The sequence below is a fragment of the Podarcis muralis genome, chromosome 7 (genome assembly GCF_964188315.1).
Source record: "Podarcis muralis chromosome 7, rPodMur119.hap1.1, whole genome shotgun sequence".
NCBI lineage: Eukaryota > Metazoa > Chordata > Lepidosauria > Squamata > Lacertidae > Podarcis > Podarcis muralis.
The window spans coordinates 1,314,628-1,332,738 of NC_135661.1; the positions used below are offsets into that span (position 1 = coordinate 1,314,628).

General features: G+C 48.9%; 3 protein-coding genes across 3 annotated transcripts in view; all 3 read right to left on the bottom strand.

The window, feature by feature from the left end:
• The window catches only part of LOC144328285 (methylenetetrahydrofolate reductase (NADPH)-like), a 12,607-nt gene extending 10,144 nt beyond the window's left edge, over nt 1-2,463 (bottom strand). Inside the window, exon 1 of the mRNA XM_077930929.1 lies at nt 2,368-2,463. Coding sequence (XP_077787055.1) covers nt 2,368-2,463 — 96 coding nt within the window. The remainder of the gene's footprint in view (nt 1-2,367) is intronic.
• Nucleotides 2,464-13,437: 10,974 nt separating this feature from the next.
• Nucleotides 13,438-14,920, bottom strand: LOC114589747 (uncharacterized). Its single transcript, XM_077930930.1, has 6 exons — nt 14,723-14,920; nt 14,510-14,614; nt 14,286-14,391; nt 13,970-14,032; nt 13,541-13,723; nt 13,438-13,451 (listed from the first exon to the last, which is right to left on the bottom strand). The coding sequence occupies exons 1-6, from the start codon at nt 14,918-14,920 to the stop codon at nt 13,438-13,440; spliced, it is 669 nt and encodes a 222-aa protein (XP_077787056.1).
• Nucleotides 14,921-14,924: 4 nt separating this feature from the next.
• Nucleotides 14,925-17,840, bottom strand: LOC114591741 (uncharacterized). The gene is made up of 11 exons (XM_077930931.1): nt 17,829-17,840; nt 17,625-17,766; nt 17,429-17,547; nt 17,166-17,315; nt 16,821-16,963; nt 16,553-16,667; nt 16,305-16,441; nt 16,012-16,131; nt 15,766-15,880; nt 15,364-15,498; nt 14,925-15,218 (listed from the first exon to the last, which is right to left on the bottom strand). Exons 1-11 carry the CDS (start codon nt 17,838-17,840, stop codon nt 14,925-14,927), a joined length of 1,482 nt encoding a protein of 493 aa, XP_077787057.1.
• Between the last annotated feature and the right edge of the window lie 271 nt (nt 17,841-18,111).

Sequence of the window (18,111 nt, forward strand, 5' to 3'; positions counted from 1 at the left end):
CCGTCTTCTTTTCCTTTTGAGGTGTCTGATTTGGCAGAGCACGAGACAGGAGGGTGGGGACTAGTCTTTCATGGGGGGTGAAGAGTCTCTTCTGTGCAGCTAGACTCTAGCCCTGCTGCTCTTTGTGCCACAAAGGCAGAGAGGGGGGACTTGAAGGGGGGAGAGAAACTGTCCAGAAGGATCAGGCGGAGGAGGAGGAGGGAAGAGTTTTACTCCTGGCTAGAGAGAGTTGGATCGCTTTTCCATCTGACCTTTTTCAGGTGGCCTGGTTGCCATGTGTCCTCGTTTTCCTGTCACATCCTCTATTTTCCTGATTAAAATTGTTGCCCGGGCGGATTTTTGAAATTTGGCATAATGTCCCAAGTTTTTGGTTTGGTTTTTTGGTTTACATGAACGCACGGAATTTTTCTAGTGTATTAGACTCAGATCTAAGACACCTTGCTTAGCTAGTCTGCAGCAGAGAATCACAACAGAATGCCGTATTGGCCCGAATATAAGCCGCACCCACAAATAAGCCGCACCTTTAAAATTCAAGGGGGGGGGGAGAGAAAAAAAGATAATACCCAAATATAAGCCACTCCCTTAAAATTGGGTTACAGGCTGAAAATTGCTGCCACAGGTACAAGTGTAACTCCGAGCCAATTTAAGCCTTTGATCTTGCAAGCCCACAAAAGTTACCGTACAATCGCTAAAATCGCAAATCACTATTCAGCTGCTACAATGCCGCAGGCACTCACACCCGTAAATGGCAAATGAAGTCTCAAGCTCGCAAATCGGCAATAAAACTTTTTTTTGTTCCCTTTTACCGTATGTCTGTTTCAGCAGCAATATCGTAAAAGGCAGTTTTTGTAAGGTCGCAAATTTAAGCCACACTTTAACTTTTCAAGGTCAGAATTGGGGGGGGGGGGGGAGTGCAGCTTATATTCGGACCAATATAATAATAATAATAATAATAATAATAATAATAATAATAATAATAATGCACCGTTTCTAATAAGGCTGCACCTAAGATAGCTCAGATGGCAGAGCATGAGACTCTGAATCTCAGGGACGTGGGTTCCAGCCCCATGTCGGGTGAAAAATTCCTGCATTGCAGGGGGTTGGACTAGATGACCCTCGGGTCCCTTCCAATGCTGCGATTCTGCAAGGATTTGTGCAGCTGAAGAACCCACAGAGCTGCAATGGCTAGAGTTGCAGGAGGGAGGCCGGCTTGTGAAAGCCAGGAAGGGTTTTTCCTCCCTGGTTAGGGGGTGGGCCTTGGTTTTGAATTTCTTTTGCAGCTGGCATAAAAGGAGGAGGAAAGAAGGAGAGGAGGAGAAGACAGGAGGACAGTGTGCTAGACTGGGGCATGGAGGCGGAGAGGCAGGGAATTGCTGGAGGAGGAAAAAAGACCCTCTTTTGCAATCGCTCTCCCTCCTCTGGGTAGCAGGCAGGGGTCTCTCTGCTGCTGGTTTCCCCCTTCCAGAAGAAGCAAACTCTTTGAGCAAGCTGGGTCAAAGGGTACGTGGACAGCGCTTTTCTATGGGGTACTGGGGAGGGGCGGTAGAACAGGGGGACGGCATGGGGCAGGGAGCCTCCTAAAACGAAGGGGGCCTGCCTGCTTGAGCCTCCTACAATTCCTGGGTGATGGGGGGGGGGGGCTTCTGCAGAGCATCGGAGACCAAAGCGCATAGCAGCGTATCGCTAACCTCTGGAACTCCCCTCCACAGGAGATAATAATAATAATAATAATAATAATAATATTTATTTATACCCCGCCCTCCCCAGCCAAGACCGGTCTCAGGGCAGCTAACACCCAATATAAAAACAAATACAATTTAAAAACAAGGAGTTCCTGAAGACAATGGAGTCTCCTCTGCCCGGATCGGCGAGGCGGCCCCATGGGACGATGCCAAGGGCTTTCTGGCCTCCTTTGAGCGGGTGGCCGAGGCCTGCCAGTGGCCCAAGGGAGAGTGGGCGGCCAGGCTGCTGCCAGCCCTCCGAGGAGGGGCCGAGTGGGCCTTTGGCAGCCTGGAGGCCAGCGACAGAGAGGATTATGGGAAAGTGAAGGCGGCCATCTTGCGCGGGGACACCACCGCCCAGGAGAAGCAGCGGCAGCAGCAGCACTTCCGCCGCTTCTGCTACCAGGAGGCCGAGGGGCGAGGCCTATGGCCGCCTCCAGGAGCTCTGCCGTGGGTGGTTAAAAGTGGACCGGCACACCAAGGAGCAGATTCTGGAACTGCTGGTCCTGGAGCAGTTCCTGGCTATCCTGCCGCCCGAGGTCCAGGGCTGGGTCAGGGAGGCCGGGCCTGAGAGCTGCTCCCAGGCAGTGGCCCTGGCCGAGGAAGACCTCCAGGCGCAACGGGAAGCTGAGGGGCAGGAGCTCACATGCGCCTTGGGGCTGTGTTGCTGGGGGGCTCCTGTGGGGCTGATCCTGCCACTCCCTGGGCTGTTAACCAAGAGAGCGAAGCCTGTCCGTTTCATGCTGATTAAGGAGGGGAAGTCCAATTCTATGCCCCTAGCTCACTCAGGGAAACACTTAATCTCAGGGTTGCGGGTTCAAGTCCCGTTTTGGGGGCAAAAGATTCCTGCGTTGCAAGGGGTTGGACTAGATGATCCTCAGGATCCCTTCCAACTCTATGATTCCTGTGCTCTTCTAGGCATACTCCCCAAGTGTCCCTTGTCTCCAATGACAGTTCTGGAATTATGAAAGCCATCCCAGCTTCTGATTTGATCCTGGACTGTCCCTAATTCCGCTGCCAGTGCCGAGATCGGGGAATAGTATGAGCTGGCCCTTGTCCCAAGCCATGGCGGCTGCGGCGGCTGTGAGAGGGCATCCTGTTGCCTCTCCATGGCCTCTCCACGGCCGCTGCTACCAGCTTCCTCCCTTGGGCAGCTGCTAGCGGCTGCTAGATAGCGGGTGGGGAGGAGAGGCCACCACCATTAAGGCCCTGTTTGACGCGCCAGCTCTGAGGGGGAGGCAGAGGACAAGAAGAAAGAAAGAAATATTTAGCTGGGAAAGAAGAAAGGGGGAGTGGAGCAGAGCACAAGGAATCTTGATTTTTGGACAGTGAAACCTCAGTTTTCGAGCGTATCGGATGCTGAACGATTCGGAACCCCGAAAACTCGGAAGCAATTCTTTTCGTTTCAAAGTCAAACGGCTTCCGAGTCACATTTCTCCATTTTTTCAAGGGATTTCACGCCCATTGCGCCTCGGCTGTCGAACGTTTTGGAAGTCGAACAGTCTTCAGGAACGGATTACGTTTCAAAAACTGCTGTATTTGAAAAAAAGTGATTTGTGCGTCTGCATCTAATCTTGCCCCTTTCTAAAATGTATTCATTGGCGTGTGCTTCTCTTTTTGTCAATTGACCAAAAAAGAAAGCCGGGATGAAGGGTTTTTCTCAGGAGGGCGTTTGTGCTGCATCCCATTGGTGTGGTCGTGGTGGAAATGCTCTGCTGGGATGGGATGGGGAACAAAAATGGGGGTTGGGGATGAGGAGGCTCAGTTGAGTGGGGAGTGACAAATGCCCCTCTTTTCATCTAAGGAACGTTGGAGGGTATGGCTGGGTGATGGCTTCAGGGTGGGGTTTGAGGGAGGCTCTGGGTTTTCCGCCCAGGCCTCTCCCTCCTTGCCCTGTTGCTCTGTCCTGACAGGGTTCCTTCCTGATGTTGCAGGTGGGATTTGAGGAGGCCGCCGCAGATGTCTCTGAGGAAGTGCCGTCCGCAGATGTCGAACAGAGGCCCCTATACGTGGAGGCCAAGCAGGAAGATGCAAGCGAGGCCCAACTGGCAGGTAAGTAGGGCCGGATTTAGAGTCGTGCCCCCTGGATCATGCACCTTCATTGTATTGCTCCCATCACAGGCTGAAGACACCACCACTTTGGCTTCGCGGGTGCAGAGGAGGGCAACTAGGATGATCCAAAAGCTAAGCCTTGTGAGGAACGGTTGAAGGAGCTGGGGATGTTTAGCCTGCAAAAGAGGAGACTGAGAGGAGATATGGTAGCCATCTTCAAAGATGGCTGTCACATGGAGGATGGAGCAAGCTTGTTTCCTCCTGCTCTGGAAGGTAGGATTCAAACCAGTTGCTTCAAGTTGCAGGAAAGGAGTTGGATGGGCATCTGCCATGGATGCTTGAGCTGAGATTCCTGCCTTGCAGGGGGTTGGACTAGATGACCCTCGGGTCCCTTACAACTCTATGATTCTATGATCCAAGAGACACGTTTTTCAGGTCATAGCAGATCGCTGTGACTGTAAATTGTTTTGAACTGCTTTTAGCATTGATTTTTTTTTTCTTTATTACGGTCCAGAGACCCAACAAATTGTTACAAAGCAATGCACAATTCAGACAGCCTACCTCCAGGTTAAACAAGCATTTTGTTCAGACTTAAAGACAGGGATCATTGGTTCTTGCAACCACCGATAAAAACTTGGCCACTGCTAATGTTCTAGCGTTTGTCCGGTCTTCCAATAGGAACCTGACATAATGAGCCTCTGATTTTCCCAGGAAAGGTACCAGCAAGGGTAATATCAGTTCAGCCTTGGCTTGCTCATGTTTTGCAGCAAAATATGTTTTATAGAATCGATGTCTTGAGCACATGAGCAAAGTCTGTCCTGGTAGGGAACTCCTCTCAACCTGCCATCCAACACTGCAGAAGGAAAGACGTTTAGTCTGGCTTTGGTGAACAACCTTAGATAATTTGGTACTGAATTTTAAATTTCTGTAGTCCAACATTTAAATTGTAGACCGCCTTTTCTGTGATGTAGGTATGATGTATGGACGGGTAGTTTTTGTTTTTTATTATGTGTTTTGTGATTTTACATCTTGATTTTATTCTGTGGACCACCCTGAGACCCCCGGGTATAGGGCGGTATATAAATTATAAATTCAATAAATAATAATAATAATAATTCGTTTCCCATAGTTCCTCCTGCACTCCCACCCCCACCTCAAATTGTTTTTAAGTGTGACCTGCTTCTCTCTCTCTGCCCCCCTCGGACAGGATGAGGCCTTTGCCCTGTGGATTGAGCAGTGGGCCAAGCTGTACGAAGAGGAGTCCCCCTCTCGCATGATCCTCCAGTACATGCACGACAACTATTACCTGGTCAACTTGGTGGACAACGACTTCCCCCTGGACAGCTGCCTCTGGCAGGTCTTGGAAGACGTGCACACGCTCTTGAACTGTCCGGCAGAACCTTGAAAGTTGAGAAAAGGCACGCAGCCTCCCAGATTTGGCTGGCAGCATAGTCAAAAACCTTAGGGATGCGAGGTTGGAACCACAGTGGCCCAGACACTCCTCTAGGGGGCGCCGTTGGCTGAATTTCCCCCCATTGCCTTCAAAGCGGGAGGCCGGTTAAGACAGGCACATCTCCCTTCTGATCCAAAAGACTCTGAGGATGTTTTTGAGCCCTTCTTGGGTTATTACAATCCCTTTTCCCCTTATACTAATGGCAGCTAGAAATCCTTATCCCCACCCCAACCCCAAATCTCTGTCTGGCCCACCCCCATGTTTCTGGGTTGCACTCTAAAAAAGAAAGCTTTCAGCTGCTGCTTCAGTGCGCACCCTCTGATCAATGGGACTGATGGCTTCACAAGCCTCTAGTTCAGAACGGGAGTTGCAGAAAATCAGGATGAGCACAGCCGCCTGCGACGCAACTGCCCTCCTCTGGGGAGCCGCAGTGTGTGGCCGGCTATTTATTTTGTTTTTATTTTATTTTATTATATAGTCGCAGGATCGTGGTCTTCTTCCTGCGTCTTCTCGTTTTCTCTTGCAGGGGAGGGGGAAGTATTTAAAATGCTTGTAAAGGGAAGGAGAGAAGTGAAATCAAAATGAAATAAAATGTAGTTGATGCCTACGTTGACTTGCCTTTTAAAAAAGAACCAGAGGAAGAGCTTGGGACTTACTAGGGACTCACGTTGTAGCAGTGTGGCTGGGCACAGCATGGTGAATGCAGGGAGTTATGGTAACGTGGTCCCCCCCCAAAAAATCACCCATGGCTGGTGTCCATTGGGACTTGTGGGGCAGAAACACATGGGCGCCGGGCGCCATTTTGCAACAAGATGGTGGACAGAAGAATCACTTTTGCATGGCTTAGGCCTGTTTGGGGGCACAGGTTCAGCGGCATCTTGAGATAATACAAGAGTTCCTGAGGATTGACGTCAATGTTTGGGTGCCTTTTTGAACCAACATGCCAGATGGAAGCGTGACTTCAGCACGACTTTGCCTGATTTTTGGGGTGGCTGGTCCAAACTCACAAATGATGCTATCCATTTATAAACACATCTCTTTTTGTTTGTTTTTTAAAAATTCCAAGCACTTCGTGCTAGTCTGTAATAATCCGTTTTGAGGCTTAGGGTATATAAACTTCATGAAATATAAATAAAATAAGAAGGGCTATAAACTTTTTTTAAAAAAATGTTTTATTTTGTTTTTAAACATTCTTATACATTCACATCATTTTCAATTTCTACACTTCAGTGATCGCTTAGATCCCTTGGACTCTGCCCCCCCCCATCTAATTACATTTTTCTAATCCATTTTTTACCTTTTTTTGTAAAAAAAGGTAAAGAATGCCTGACAGTTAAGTCCAGTTGCAGACGACTCTGGGGTTGCGATGCTCATCTCGCTTTACTGGCCGAGGGAGCCGATCTTTGTCCGCAGTTTTTCCGGGTCATGTGGCCAGCATGACTAAGCAGCTTCTGGCGAAACCAGAGCAGCACACGGAAATGCCGTTTACCTTCCCGCTGGAGCGGTACCTATTTATCTACTTGCACTTTTGGGTGTGCTTTCGAACCGCTAGGTTGGCAGGAGCTGAGACCGAACAACGGGAGCTCACCCCATGGTGGGGATTCGAACCACCGACCTGATCGGCAAGCCCAAAAGGCTCAGTGGTTTAGACCACAGCACCACCCGCCTTAACTTGGCTATAAACTTTTTCTTTCAACCTGAACGGAAGCCGAAAGTCTCAGCGCCCTCAAAATACGTGATGTCTGTTACATTGCATTATTGAGTATTAACCCAAATTTTGCACAATCCTTTGTCTTCCAGGTGCAGTCTCCCTCTGGCCCCTCTTTTAAGGTCCTTTTGGGATTTGCCAACCCAACAGTTCAAAAGCACGCCAGCGCAAGTAGATAAATAGGTACCGCTCCGGCGGGAAGGTAAACGGCGGTTCCATGCACTCTGGTTTCCATCACGGTGTCCTGTTGCACCAGAAGCAGTTTATCTTGTGCTGTATTCACCACCCTCTGTAGGCACCTCCTATCAGTTGATGTCAAACCAACGTACCACACCATGTTGCAGTATGAAAGGACAATCAAATGTTGATTGACATCATTCTTTCGCAATGCACTGAGGAGATGGAGTCTCCGTTGGGCCTTCTTAACCAGCTGGGTTATATTGATTTTCCAAGTAAGGTCTTCACTGAGATAAACTCCCAGGAATTTAAAGGAAGAGACTCTCTCCATACAGCCCTCCCCAATGTACAGCGGGGCTAGTTCTCTCTTCCTCCGAAAGTCCAACACTATCTCCTTTGTCTTGCTTAAGCGCACAAATAAGACCAGGGCACAAGACCACTTCCTTCCTCTAGTTCCTAGTGACCGGCATTGAGAAGCATGACTGACTGCCTTTGACCGTGGAAGCAAAGCATTGCCAGAATGGTGGTTAAGTCATCAATAGCTTTCTCCTCCATGTACCTGTCTGGTCCTCTCTTAAAGCCATCCAAGTTGGTGGCCGTCACTGCCTCCTGTGGCAGTGAGTTCCATAGTTTAACGGTTCCACAGCTGTGTGAAAAAGCATTTCTTTATCTCTGCCCTGACTCTTCCCACATTCAGCTTCGCTAGATGACCATGATGTTGTGAGAGGAGGAGAAAAACTTCTCTTTCCACCTCCTCCGAACTGTGCATCGTTTTATAAGCTTCTATCAATGTGGCCTCTCTTCCTCACTTTTCCTCTGAACAAAAAAGTCCCAAAAGCTACCCCAAAAGAATCCCCAAAACAGAAGTTTACCCCACATGCAACTATAATTCCTAGCACCCTTAAACTACTGTTCCCAGAATTTTTTGGGTGAAGCCCATGCTTTAAATGTAGGCTGCCATCACAGCCATGGGTTAAGTATTTAGGTGTATGGGCAACAGCAAACAATATAAATTTGTTTAAAGATAATTATTTGAAAACCTGGGAAGATATTGTTGTTGTTTAGTCATGTCTGACTCTTTGTGACCCCATGGACCAGAGCACGCCAGGCACTCCTGTCTTCCACTGCCTCCCGCAGCTTGGTCAAACTCATGTTCATAGCTTCAAGAACACTGTCCAGCCATCTCATCCTCTGTCGTCCCCTTCTCCTTGTGCCCTCCATCTTTCCCAACATCAGGGTCTTTTCGAGAAGATATTAAATTTGCAAATTTGGAGCAGAATGGATCTTTCACTACTAGGTAGTGTCGACTATAAAGATAACTGTATTGCCAAGAATGTTATTCTGTTTCAATTGATTCCGGTGATTGGCTAGACAGGTTGTTTCAACACATGGCTAAAAGGTATTTCTAAATATATTTGGCAAGGGAAAAAACCGAGAATAAAATATAAACACTCTCTGTAACTATCCAATCACTGAATGTCACTCTCAATCCCATATGTGGACCTGAGTGAAAACTATCTACAGTATCCCCCTGCTGGCCCAGGGTGAGAACTTCAGTACATACATAACCCTTACCATCTGCAATCCCCAGCACCCCTTAGCAAACTACAGTTCCAGCATTCTTTGGGAGAAGCAATTGCCTGTTGCTGGAAACCACAGGAGTCAAGCTGCCTGGGGGCTTCCCACTGTGGAAACAGGGTGCTGGACTAGATGGGCCTCATCCAGGCCACTTTATGTCCTTAAGCTGTCTTCTTAAGCTGCCGCTGGGGGTGAATTTATGACACAAAGTTTGGACTAGAATCTTGGGTTATTGACTAGAATCAGTACTCTGGAATCTTGGGGTATCAAAGAAGGACTAGAAGATGGGTAGGCAAACTAAGATCCGGGGGCCGGATCCAGCCCAATCGCCTTCTCAATCCGGCCCACGGACGGTCCGGGAACCAGCGTGTTTTTACATGAGTTGAATGTGTCCTTTTATTTAAAATGCATCTCTGGGTTATTTGTGGGGCATAGGAATTCGTTCGCATTTTCCCCCAAAATATAGTCAGGCCCCCCACAAGGTCTGAGGGACAGTGGACTGGCCCCCTTCTGAAAAAGTTTGCTGATCCCTGGACTAGAATTGTGCATACTCCTAATCACGTTCCTTTTTAACCAAGGCTTTGGTTGATCTGATTTGCATCCTATCCCCTTTTTAAGTGGTTTTTTTTCTTTTTGAGGGGGGCTATTGGGTTTTTGTTTTTATTATGTCTTTTATGGTTTTATATCTTGATTTTATTCTGTGAACTGCCCTGAGACCCCGGGGTATAGGAGGGTATATAAATTCCATTACAGTGGTACCTTGGGTTAAGTACTTAATTCATTCTGGAGGTCCGTTCTTAACCTGAAGCAACCTGGAAAGGTTGGCCGCATGTCCAGCACCACCAACATAAAGGTTGGCTGGGAAATTACACACAGTGCACTGCTAAGTTTTGGTTGTGGGGTTGCTTCAACGCCTCTTACCAAAGCAACACCACATCCTCAGATCTGTATCCATACTTTCCCCAATATACAGTCAACTTCACCGGACAGGGATCCATCTGTTCTGGCTGGCTGATCAAGGACCCCAATCTTTGGTTCTTGTATAATGGACTAACCACTGATTACCACCCTGGTAATTATCAGTGTGTGGGAATGGGTGCCTTTACTTTCCCTGTGACTGTGGAGGCTTTTCTTCCTCTACCCTCTCTTAGAAACAGAAAGAGGAGAGAAGTCCAAGGGGAACAGTGCAGTGATGAGATTTTCCTGGCCCGCTCTGTGGGTGCTGTTGGTGGAGGCTTCGTTAGCATCCTCACCATCGGCATACATCCGGGAGTTCTGGCTGAACAAAATCGTGAAGCACTATTTGCCCTAACATGCAGGTTGGAGAAAGCCATCAATGCCACTACACATATCCTCCCACAGTTGCAGTCCGAGATTGAGGATTTGAACCAGATAGCAGCAGCTAATAGACTTGCTCTTGACTATCTCCTTGCCAAATCAGGAGGTTTTTGTAAAATAGTCCCGGAAGGCAACTGCAGAGTGAAGTTTCATGACCTCAACAACACTATTGAGGACGAGTTGCCAAAATTACAGGCCCTTATAAATGATAACCAACCCAGTCAGAATCCTTGGGAATGGATGTGGTCTTGGGTCCCAGGAGTAGGATGGTTACAGAGCCTTTTGACCGCCATTGCGGTAGGAGGATTAGTCTTCTTAATACTTCTTTGCATCACCCCTTGCTGCATATCTCTAGTCAGAGGAATGGTGGCCCGAAGCATTAAGAATCTCACTGAAACCCACACCATGGCCATATACCGAGCCCTGCCCCCCCCCCCCCGGCAGAAGAAGAGCATGAGTATGCTTGACTAATTCGTGAAATGCCCCCTGAAGAGATCCCCTTGAGAGGCACAGTTGTCTATACCGGGGTTCAACATGAGAGTCAAGCTGGAGAAACAACTGTGACTTGTTTCTAAGCTTGAAAGGGGGGAATGTGGCAAGGCCACCTGGAAGAGTTTTACCTTTACCTTTTATGTATAACCATAAATACTGATAATAATGCTTAAATTGTTAAGGCTAGAAGTGCCTAAAATCTTAAGAATCAAGATTATATGCTTTATGTCTAACCATGTATCCTAATAATGCTTAAATTGTTAAGGCTAGAAGAGCCTAAAATCTTAAGAATCAAAATTTTATGCTTGCAACATACGCTTCTGGTTTCTTGTTCAATGATTTTTTTAAAAACCTTAATGATTTCTTCATGAACTTTGTTCCAAAAGCTTTTTATCTCCTTACACCCCACCATATATGGTACATTGTTCCTATCTCGGTGTTACATCTCCAGCACACATTGGTTTTTTGCTTATAGATTTTTGGCGATTCCATGGGGCAGGGGTTAGGTACCACCGGTAGATCATTTTCATTAGATTCTCCCTTGTTGTATAACATGCTGTGAACTTGATGTCAAATTTCCACAGCTAACATTATGTTGTGGCCAAAATCCTGCGCCCACTTTATCATAACGTCCTTTAGCATCTCATCCTTGAGTTCCCATTCCAAAAGTAGATCATACATCCTAGATAGGGTCTTTTTATTAATTTGTACTAATTCCTTTTGTAAGAATGACTTCTTTTCTCCAAAACCAATTTTCTTATCCTGATTAAGTATATGCACTATTTGGTGATATTGAATCCAGCCGTTACAATACTGTTTAATTTCTTCATACAATTTGATTTTTAATTGGCCCTGTTCTACCTTTATTAATTGTTGGTAAGTTGCCCAATTTGTGCCCATGTTTGTCTTTTTTACCGTTATCATCTCCACTGGGGATGCCCACCAGGGTATTTTGGGCTCTAATAGTCTGTAGTACTTATCCCAGACCTTGTATAATGAAATTCTTACTACAGTGGTGCCCCGCAAGACGAAATTAATTCGTTCCGCAAGTTTTGTCGTCTAGCGAATTTTTCGTCTTGCGAATCACGAAATCCCATAGGAATGCATTGAAAATCAATTAATGCGTTCCTATGGTCAAAAAAAGTCCAAACAAAGCCAAATTTGGTACAACAACAGTTTATTAACTGCTCTTTAAAGTCACACATACTGTAAAGAGCAGTTCAAAAATTGAAGGGAAAATAAATTAACTTTATAAACATGACAGAAAAACATTTAAAAATCAACAAAGTGTACAGTACATTTTCTAAGACTCTGGGGGACCACTCGAAGAAGGCTCCTCTTCCACTCTTTGCTTCTTGCTCAAGAACCTGTCCATAGTCTGCTGCTTCATCCGCCTTTTCAGCACCTCCCTGAAAGACGACATGACCCTCGTATCAAAAGTGTTCGCAAGGTCACGTGTCAGGTCCTTGTCAGGGTGGTGCCACTGTGCAAAAGCCTGCACATCTTTCCACTTCTGACAAATGTCCCTCAGTTCTTTGGAGGACACAACCTCCAGGAAGTCCGCTGCAAAGTCTTCAGCCGCAGGAACATCAGAACTGGCAGCCTCTCCATGCCTGACCACGCTGTGGATGCCAGATCTTGTCTTGAACCGTTCAAACCAACCTCTGCTTGCCTTGAAGACTTCTGGCTCGCCTGAGGTTCCTGGCTGTTCCCGGATGAGGTCAGCGTGCAAGGCCTTGGCCTTCTCACAAATGACGGCCTCAGACACTGTGTCCCCTGCACGCTGCTTCTCTTCTATCCAGATGAGCAGCAACTTCTCGACCTCCTCCAGAACAGCTGGGCGGTTCTTCACGATCCTGGTGACTCCCTTGGCTGCATCAGTCGCCAGGATCTTCTCCCTCATCTTCAGGATGGTCCCGATGGTTGATGGATTCCTCCCGTACTCCCTGGCGATGTCCGTCACACGCATTCCGCCGTCGTGCTTCCGGATGATCTCCTTCTTCATTTCCAGCGTCACCTTCTCCTTCTTCCTCTCGCCGGCCACCGCAGCAGCAGTCTTCTTGGGTCCCATGGCAGCACAGCTCTTACCTTCGTAAACTCAGAAAAAGAAAAAGAAATCAGTGATGTGCTTCAAATCCAAAAAATTCAAAAGCACCCAGCCACCCACCACACAGAAATTAAAACCCAGAACCAATCCCAAACACCCCAACCCAAAATCATAAGCAAGCCCATAGGGAAAATCGTCTTGCGAGGCAACTCGAAAACGGAAAAACCTTTCGTCTAGCGAGTTTTTTGTCTTGCGAGGCATTCCTCTTGCGAGGTACCACTGTATATGATTTTAAAAGTCCTTATGCACTGCCACTTTGTTGTATGTTAGGTAGGCGTGCCATCCAAACCTCGTATTCCAACCTTCTAAATCTAATATATCAGCCTTCTTCAAGAAGGGGGGGTTGTTTTAAATGGTTGTTAAATGTGTTACGTTGATTTAGATTTTGTATTTGTGGGCTGGAGTGTTGTTTCAGGGCTCTTGTATTGTTTATTAGTGTGCATACACTGGTCTTGTGGCTATTTTTAGTATGTTTTTATTTAATTTATATTATGTTCTGATATTTTTATTATGAATTTTGTGCAGTGATTATTCTTATTATTTATTTTGTGCTTCGTATACTTGGTGTTGTGAACCACCCTGAGATTCAAAATCAATAAAATCAACAATCAAAAACAACATCAACAAGAAACACAACAACAAAAAGGTTTCCTACCGCTGTGTACGGAGGGTCGTGAGGGCAGCACCACTCCTCTTGGTCGATCCTGGTGGCGTTGATGTTCCTGGCGCTGGTCCAGACTGGATCCTGCGGAGAGCAGAAGATGGTATCTCTGCAGCACAACTCTGGTGTCCACGTTGCCTTGGCCTGGCGCTACTCCGGATGTTCTGTCAGGAGGAGAAAGGGGCTCGTTGAGAAACGTCCCATCCAAACAGCCCACCAGATGTCCCAATAGCCCACCAGATGCCTCACTCACCTGGCATGCAGCTCAGGAAGTCCTGTGGGTAAGGTTCCCTGTGAACGCAGTGGAGCAGCCTCCTCAAAAAGCGCTGGACCCTGCCTTTCTTCCGATGTCTATAGGCCCGCTGCATGATGTTCAGGCAGCTCCTCCCTGTCTGCCTAAGCTCTTCTTCCTCGTGCTGCTGCATCTCTTCCAGCCCTGAGTGGCAAGGGAGAAAGGTTGAGCAAGGGGGAGATACACAGGAAAAGAGCCACCCATCAACAATATGAAAACAGCCGTCAGCTGTGTTTGTGTGTAAGAGAGAGCAGTGAAGTCACATTCCAATTCTCTTTGCATGTTCATCTTGTGGCACCTCTGCCTGAACATACATCTGGGAATTTGCCTTCCCCTGAAGACCTTTCTCAGCAGAAGCATCCCTCCCTGCCCTCCGTACGTCTCACTCACATGTTCCATAGGATGCCATGTCTTGTTTGTGGATGAAACTGGCATCCCGGAAAGCCAGATGACCTAGAGAGAGAGAGGGCAAGAAAAGGGACGTCATCTCGGTGCAAAGCAAGCGGAGACAGAGGCAGCTTGGCAGGAGGACAGGTATGCTCTGCTGCGTCTAGAGGCCTCCACCCTCACGGAGCACTCAGAGCAAGATCTGGGCACAGATGGAGGCCTACCTAGCAGGTGGCCTGGGGACATGTCCATCCTCCCTGCCATTGTTACCAAGACGTTTCTGTCCATCCCTACCAGGGAAGAACGTTGCTTGACTTACCCAGAAGCAGAGCTGCCACCCTGGAGACTGCTGGCAGACTGTTGGCAGACGGCTGCGTACATGATAAGGCAGCACTCCGAAGGATGCCCTTGCTGAAGGTCTTGCTCTGTGGGCAAAGACAAAGGAGAAGTGGCATCAGAGAGGCTTGAGAGCGCAGCAGAAGAGCCTTGCGCTCCCAAAGACATGCCTGGGCAAAGCTGCCAACAAAGGCAGAGGGACCTTACCAGATGCTTGGCAGCCTGGTGGAGAGCAAAGTGGAGGCTAAATTTGTTGGAACGAGCCCACCACTTGACTTCTGGGGCTAGATGGGAAAGAGCCCTCCTTGCGGCCTGCAACACAAGAAGAGAAGAGGGTTACAAATTGCGGGACATAGTCTCAGAAGCTCCTGAGAACAATCCCTCCCTCCTACTGCATAAGTCCACCTCTTTGGCCCTCACCTTGGCCACTTCGAGGTCCTCGTCTTCGAGGTGAATGAGGACCACAACCAGTTCGTGAATGGCTTCCTCTTCTGTTGTTGTAATGGGAAGTCTTTGGTCTCTCGCCCAGCCCCGAAGCAGCCCCAGATGTTCGATGGCTGATGCCCGGACGGAGGCTTCCTCCTGTAGGCAGAAAATATCAGAGGTTTTGTTTCTCATCAGATCACTTTCCAGAGGAACACCCTCCTGAAGCCAGAACATCTCCGCTGCATGCCAGTCTAAACCCCACCCTTCCTCTTCCAAAGCATTCCTCCTCCACTGGGTGTGGTGTCATGTTTCCCCTCATACTCACATCGGCAGCCAGGCCGCAGTAGGTTGCCGCCAGCATCTCCAGGTCTTTCTCTCCCAGCTCCCTGGAATGGTAGGCTTGGTCTACCAGCTCTATCAACTCTGGGAGGACATCAGCTTCTACATCAGAGAGGGAATCCAGCAGCAAGAGCCGCAGAAGCGCAGGGTCCTACACAAAAGAGAGAATCTTTTCAAAGGTCTGAAAGGCCTCACACCTTTTAGCACAGGCCCTTCAGTATTGTGCCAGCAAAAGAGTGCTGGGCCATGATTAGAATCAAGATCTGTACCCCCCCCCTCCTCTGAGCATCACTTGCCATGTCAGAGTCCAGAAGCAGGGATATCCCTCTGACACTGAGCTTCCAGACTTCCAGGCAGTCGTGTTGCAGCCAGTTGAGGAGCTGCTTCAGTGTATCTTCACAGGGATAGACCTCCAGACGGCAGCTGAGCAGCTAAAGAGGCCCAAAGAGAAAGAAACCCTTCAGGGATAAGAGGCTGAGGCAGGTTCTCCTTTTACCCACCATTTGCAATTCTGCACAGAGCAAACCCACTGAAGTGAATGGACCAAAGTTTGCCATGTACATCAAATCCAATGGGTCTACTCTGAGGAGCACTAAAACAGGCAACAGGCCTTAGGCTCAAAGTAGCCCGACACTCGGCAGAAACCAAGCCAGGGCCTCCTTGCTGCACCCATTTCCTCCCGCGTCAGTCCCCCTCACCTCGATGTAGATAGCTGCCGCGACTTGTGGCATCCCGGCAAAATCCTGGTCCTCGAGAGCAGCGATGATGCTTTCCACCATGGGAGAGATCCACCAGCGTTGCTTTCCGACGGCTCTGAAATGGAGAAGGAGATCTTGGTAAGGAAGGGAAAGACACCGCAGGAAGCAAACGGGCACAGTCCGATCCCGTGCCTTCAGCTCCGTTTGCCAGACCACTGGGGAAGGTCACCGCGTTCTTCCTCTTACCTCACCATGGCAGACAACCCCTGGCTGAAAGTCTCCCGGCAGAAAAGTTGGTCAACGATGGCCGCCTCCACTTGCTCTCCAGTGGTGCCAAGAAGGAGGTGCAGAACTTCCTTAGCCCCTCTGGAACCAAAGCAAGGCCAGTTTTACCAGGAGGGTCATTGGCACACACGCAAATTCCTTCCCCAGCAGCCGCCTGAAGGAGAGCCTCCCTTGGAAAACCAAGCTGGACTGGAAACCCCCCCGAGGCTGAAGGGGAAAGGACTCCATTGGTCCCTTTGCAACACACTACTCACCCGAGGAATTCCTGATAGTAGTGGAAGTTGACAACCATCCCCAGGAGAGCGATCAGCAGCTGTGGGAAGTTCTGGCGCACAGCTGCCTTGTAGTCCTCCATCCTGAGGATGGCGTGCAACAGGCTGGTGAGATGTTGCTGGAAGAGAGAGGGGTGCAAGTCACTTTCTCTGCTTTTCTGCAGAATACAGGAACCCCTCGATATTACCCTGGGAAGAAGGAAGCCAGAAAGCAGGTGGTTGGTCCTTACCACTTGGGTGGCAGATTCCGCCAAGGGGCTTTGGTAAATCTGCTCGGCCATGAGATTGAGCAGTTGTTCTGGATCGGCCGATGGTAAAACCCCCTTCCATACTCTCTCGCAGTCTCTGTGAATGCAAAAACAAGAGCAATGGTCAGATTCAAGTCTTCTGCTTGCTGCCATGCTCCAGAGAGAGGAAATGGCAGCAAGGGCTTTCTGAGCAAGCCCTGCAGCTTGCCAACCTCCCCCTTAGCCCAGTAGAACCTGGAGGGCTCCATACCCGAAGGGAAACTGGAGGAGATATTGCACCACTTGGTCCAGGTGGTGGTGCGCCAAGATGGAGAACGCGAAGACGGCCATGTTCCTGCCTTGCACTGTAGGCCCCTGGGCGATCTTATAGAAGGCCTCCAGCAGCACCTCCACCTGTCAGAGAAAAGGAGAGGGTTGCTTGGAGAGTACAAGGAAGCGGGGCTGTCTCCATCCCTCATTGAAAGAGGGACCCTTGACCTGTGCCACCACAGCCTCTTCCTTCCAAGGTACCACTCAGGGTCCTGGGGAGTATTGGTTGCCTCCCCTACACCAAAGCGGAGAATCTTCTTCTCTCCTACCTTTGAAGACGCCTTACCTTCACTTTTGTGCCGCCAAACTGCTTGATGAAATCTTGCAGCAGGTGGGAGATGTCCAAGGGGTCGAAGCTGCTCTCAAGAACCAGGTCTCTGGCCAGGAAGCACATGGCCTCCAAGAGCTGCTCCGCAGGGAGAAAGGCGCCAAAGACCTGAAGCGAGAGAGGAAGGTCAGAGATGCCCACAGGGCAGGGCTGGGGAGCAGAAAGCCCAGGTGCTGCCTCTGCGGAACCCAGAACATGTGGCTTGAGAGACAGCGACTTACCCTGACAAGAGAGTAACAGTTATTCACGAACAGCCCAGGAACCGGTCCTCCGGTGGATTCGAGGACCTGCTCAGCTCCGATGATGAGCATTTGGTTCCTTAACGTTCCTGCCAGTGTCTCTGCAAAGGAAAGCCAAAGGGTTAGTTTGGGTCTTGCTCACCCCACCCCATGCTGGGATGCATTCTTCCAGTCTTACCTTCGTTGTGCCGCAGGATGGGCAGAAGATGGCAGAGAGCCTCTGCTGCCCGCTGCCTGCTCTCCGGGTCCGGATCCAATGCACAAAGGCAGGAAATCGCCACCAGTTGGCCATAGGAGCATGCATGAATCACTGCCGATGGCTGAGAAGAAACCCAGAGAAGGGACTGATCACCATTTTTCCTATAACATTTTTATTCCAAACATTCCAAAACATTTAGCATCCTAAACCTAAACCCTCTTTTCCTAATGTTTGCTTTTTTTCTTCTTTTCTCAGCCACTTTACTCACTATGGCCCAGCTCTGTTCTCCAAATTGAGTATGTGCTGGGATGCCTGATCGTCCCTTGGGCACCTTGCAGGATGGGCCTAGAAGCAGCAGCCTGAAGGCCTTGACAGCCCTGCATGGTTGCAATGCTTCCCTTCAGTAAAGCCACTTCTGAGCTGGAGAGGAGGTGGGGTTGTGGGCTTCATGCCCTCCCCCCACGTA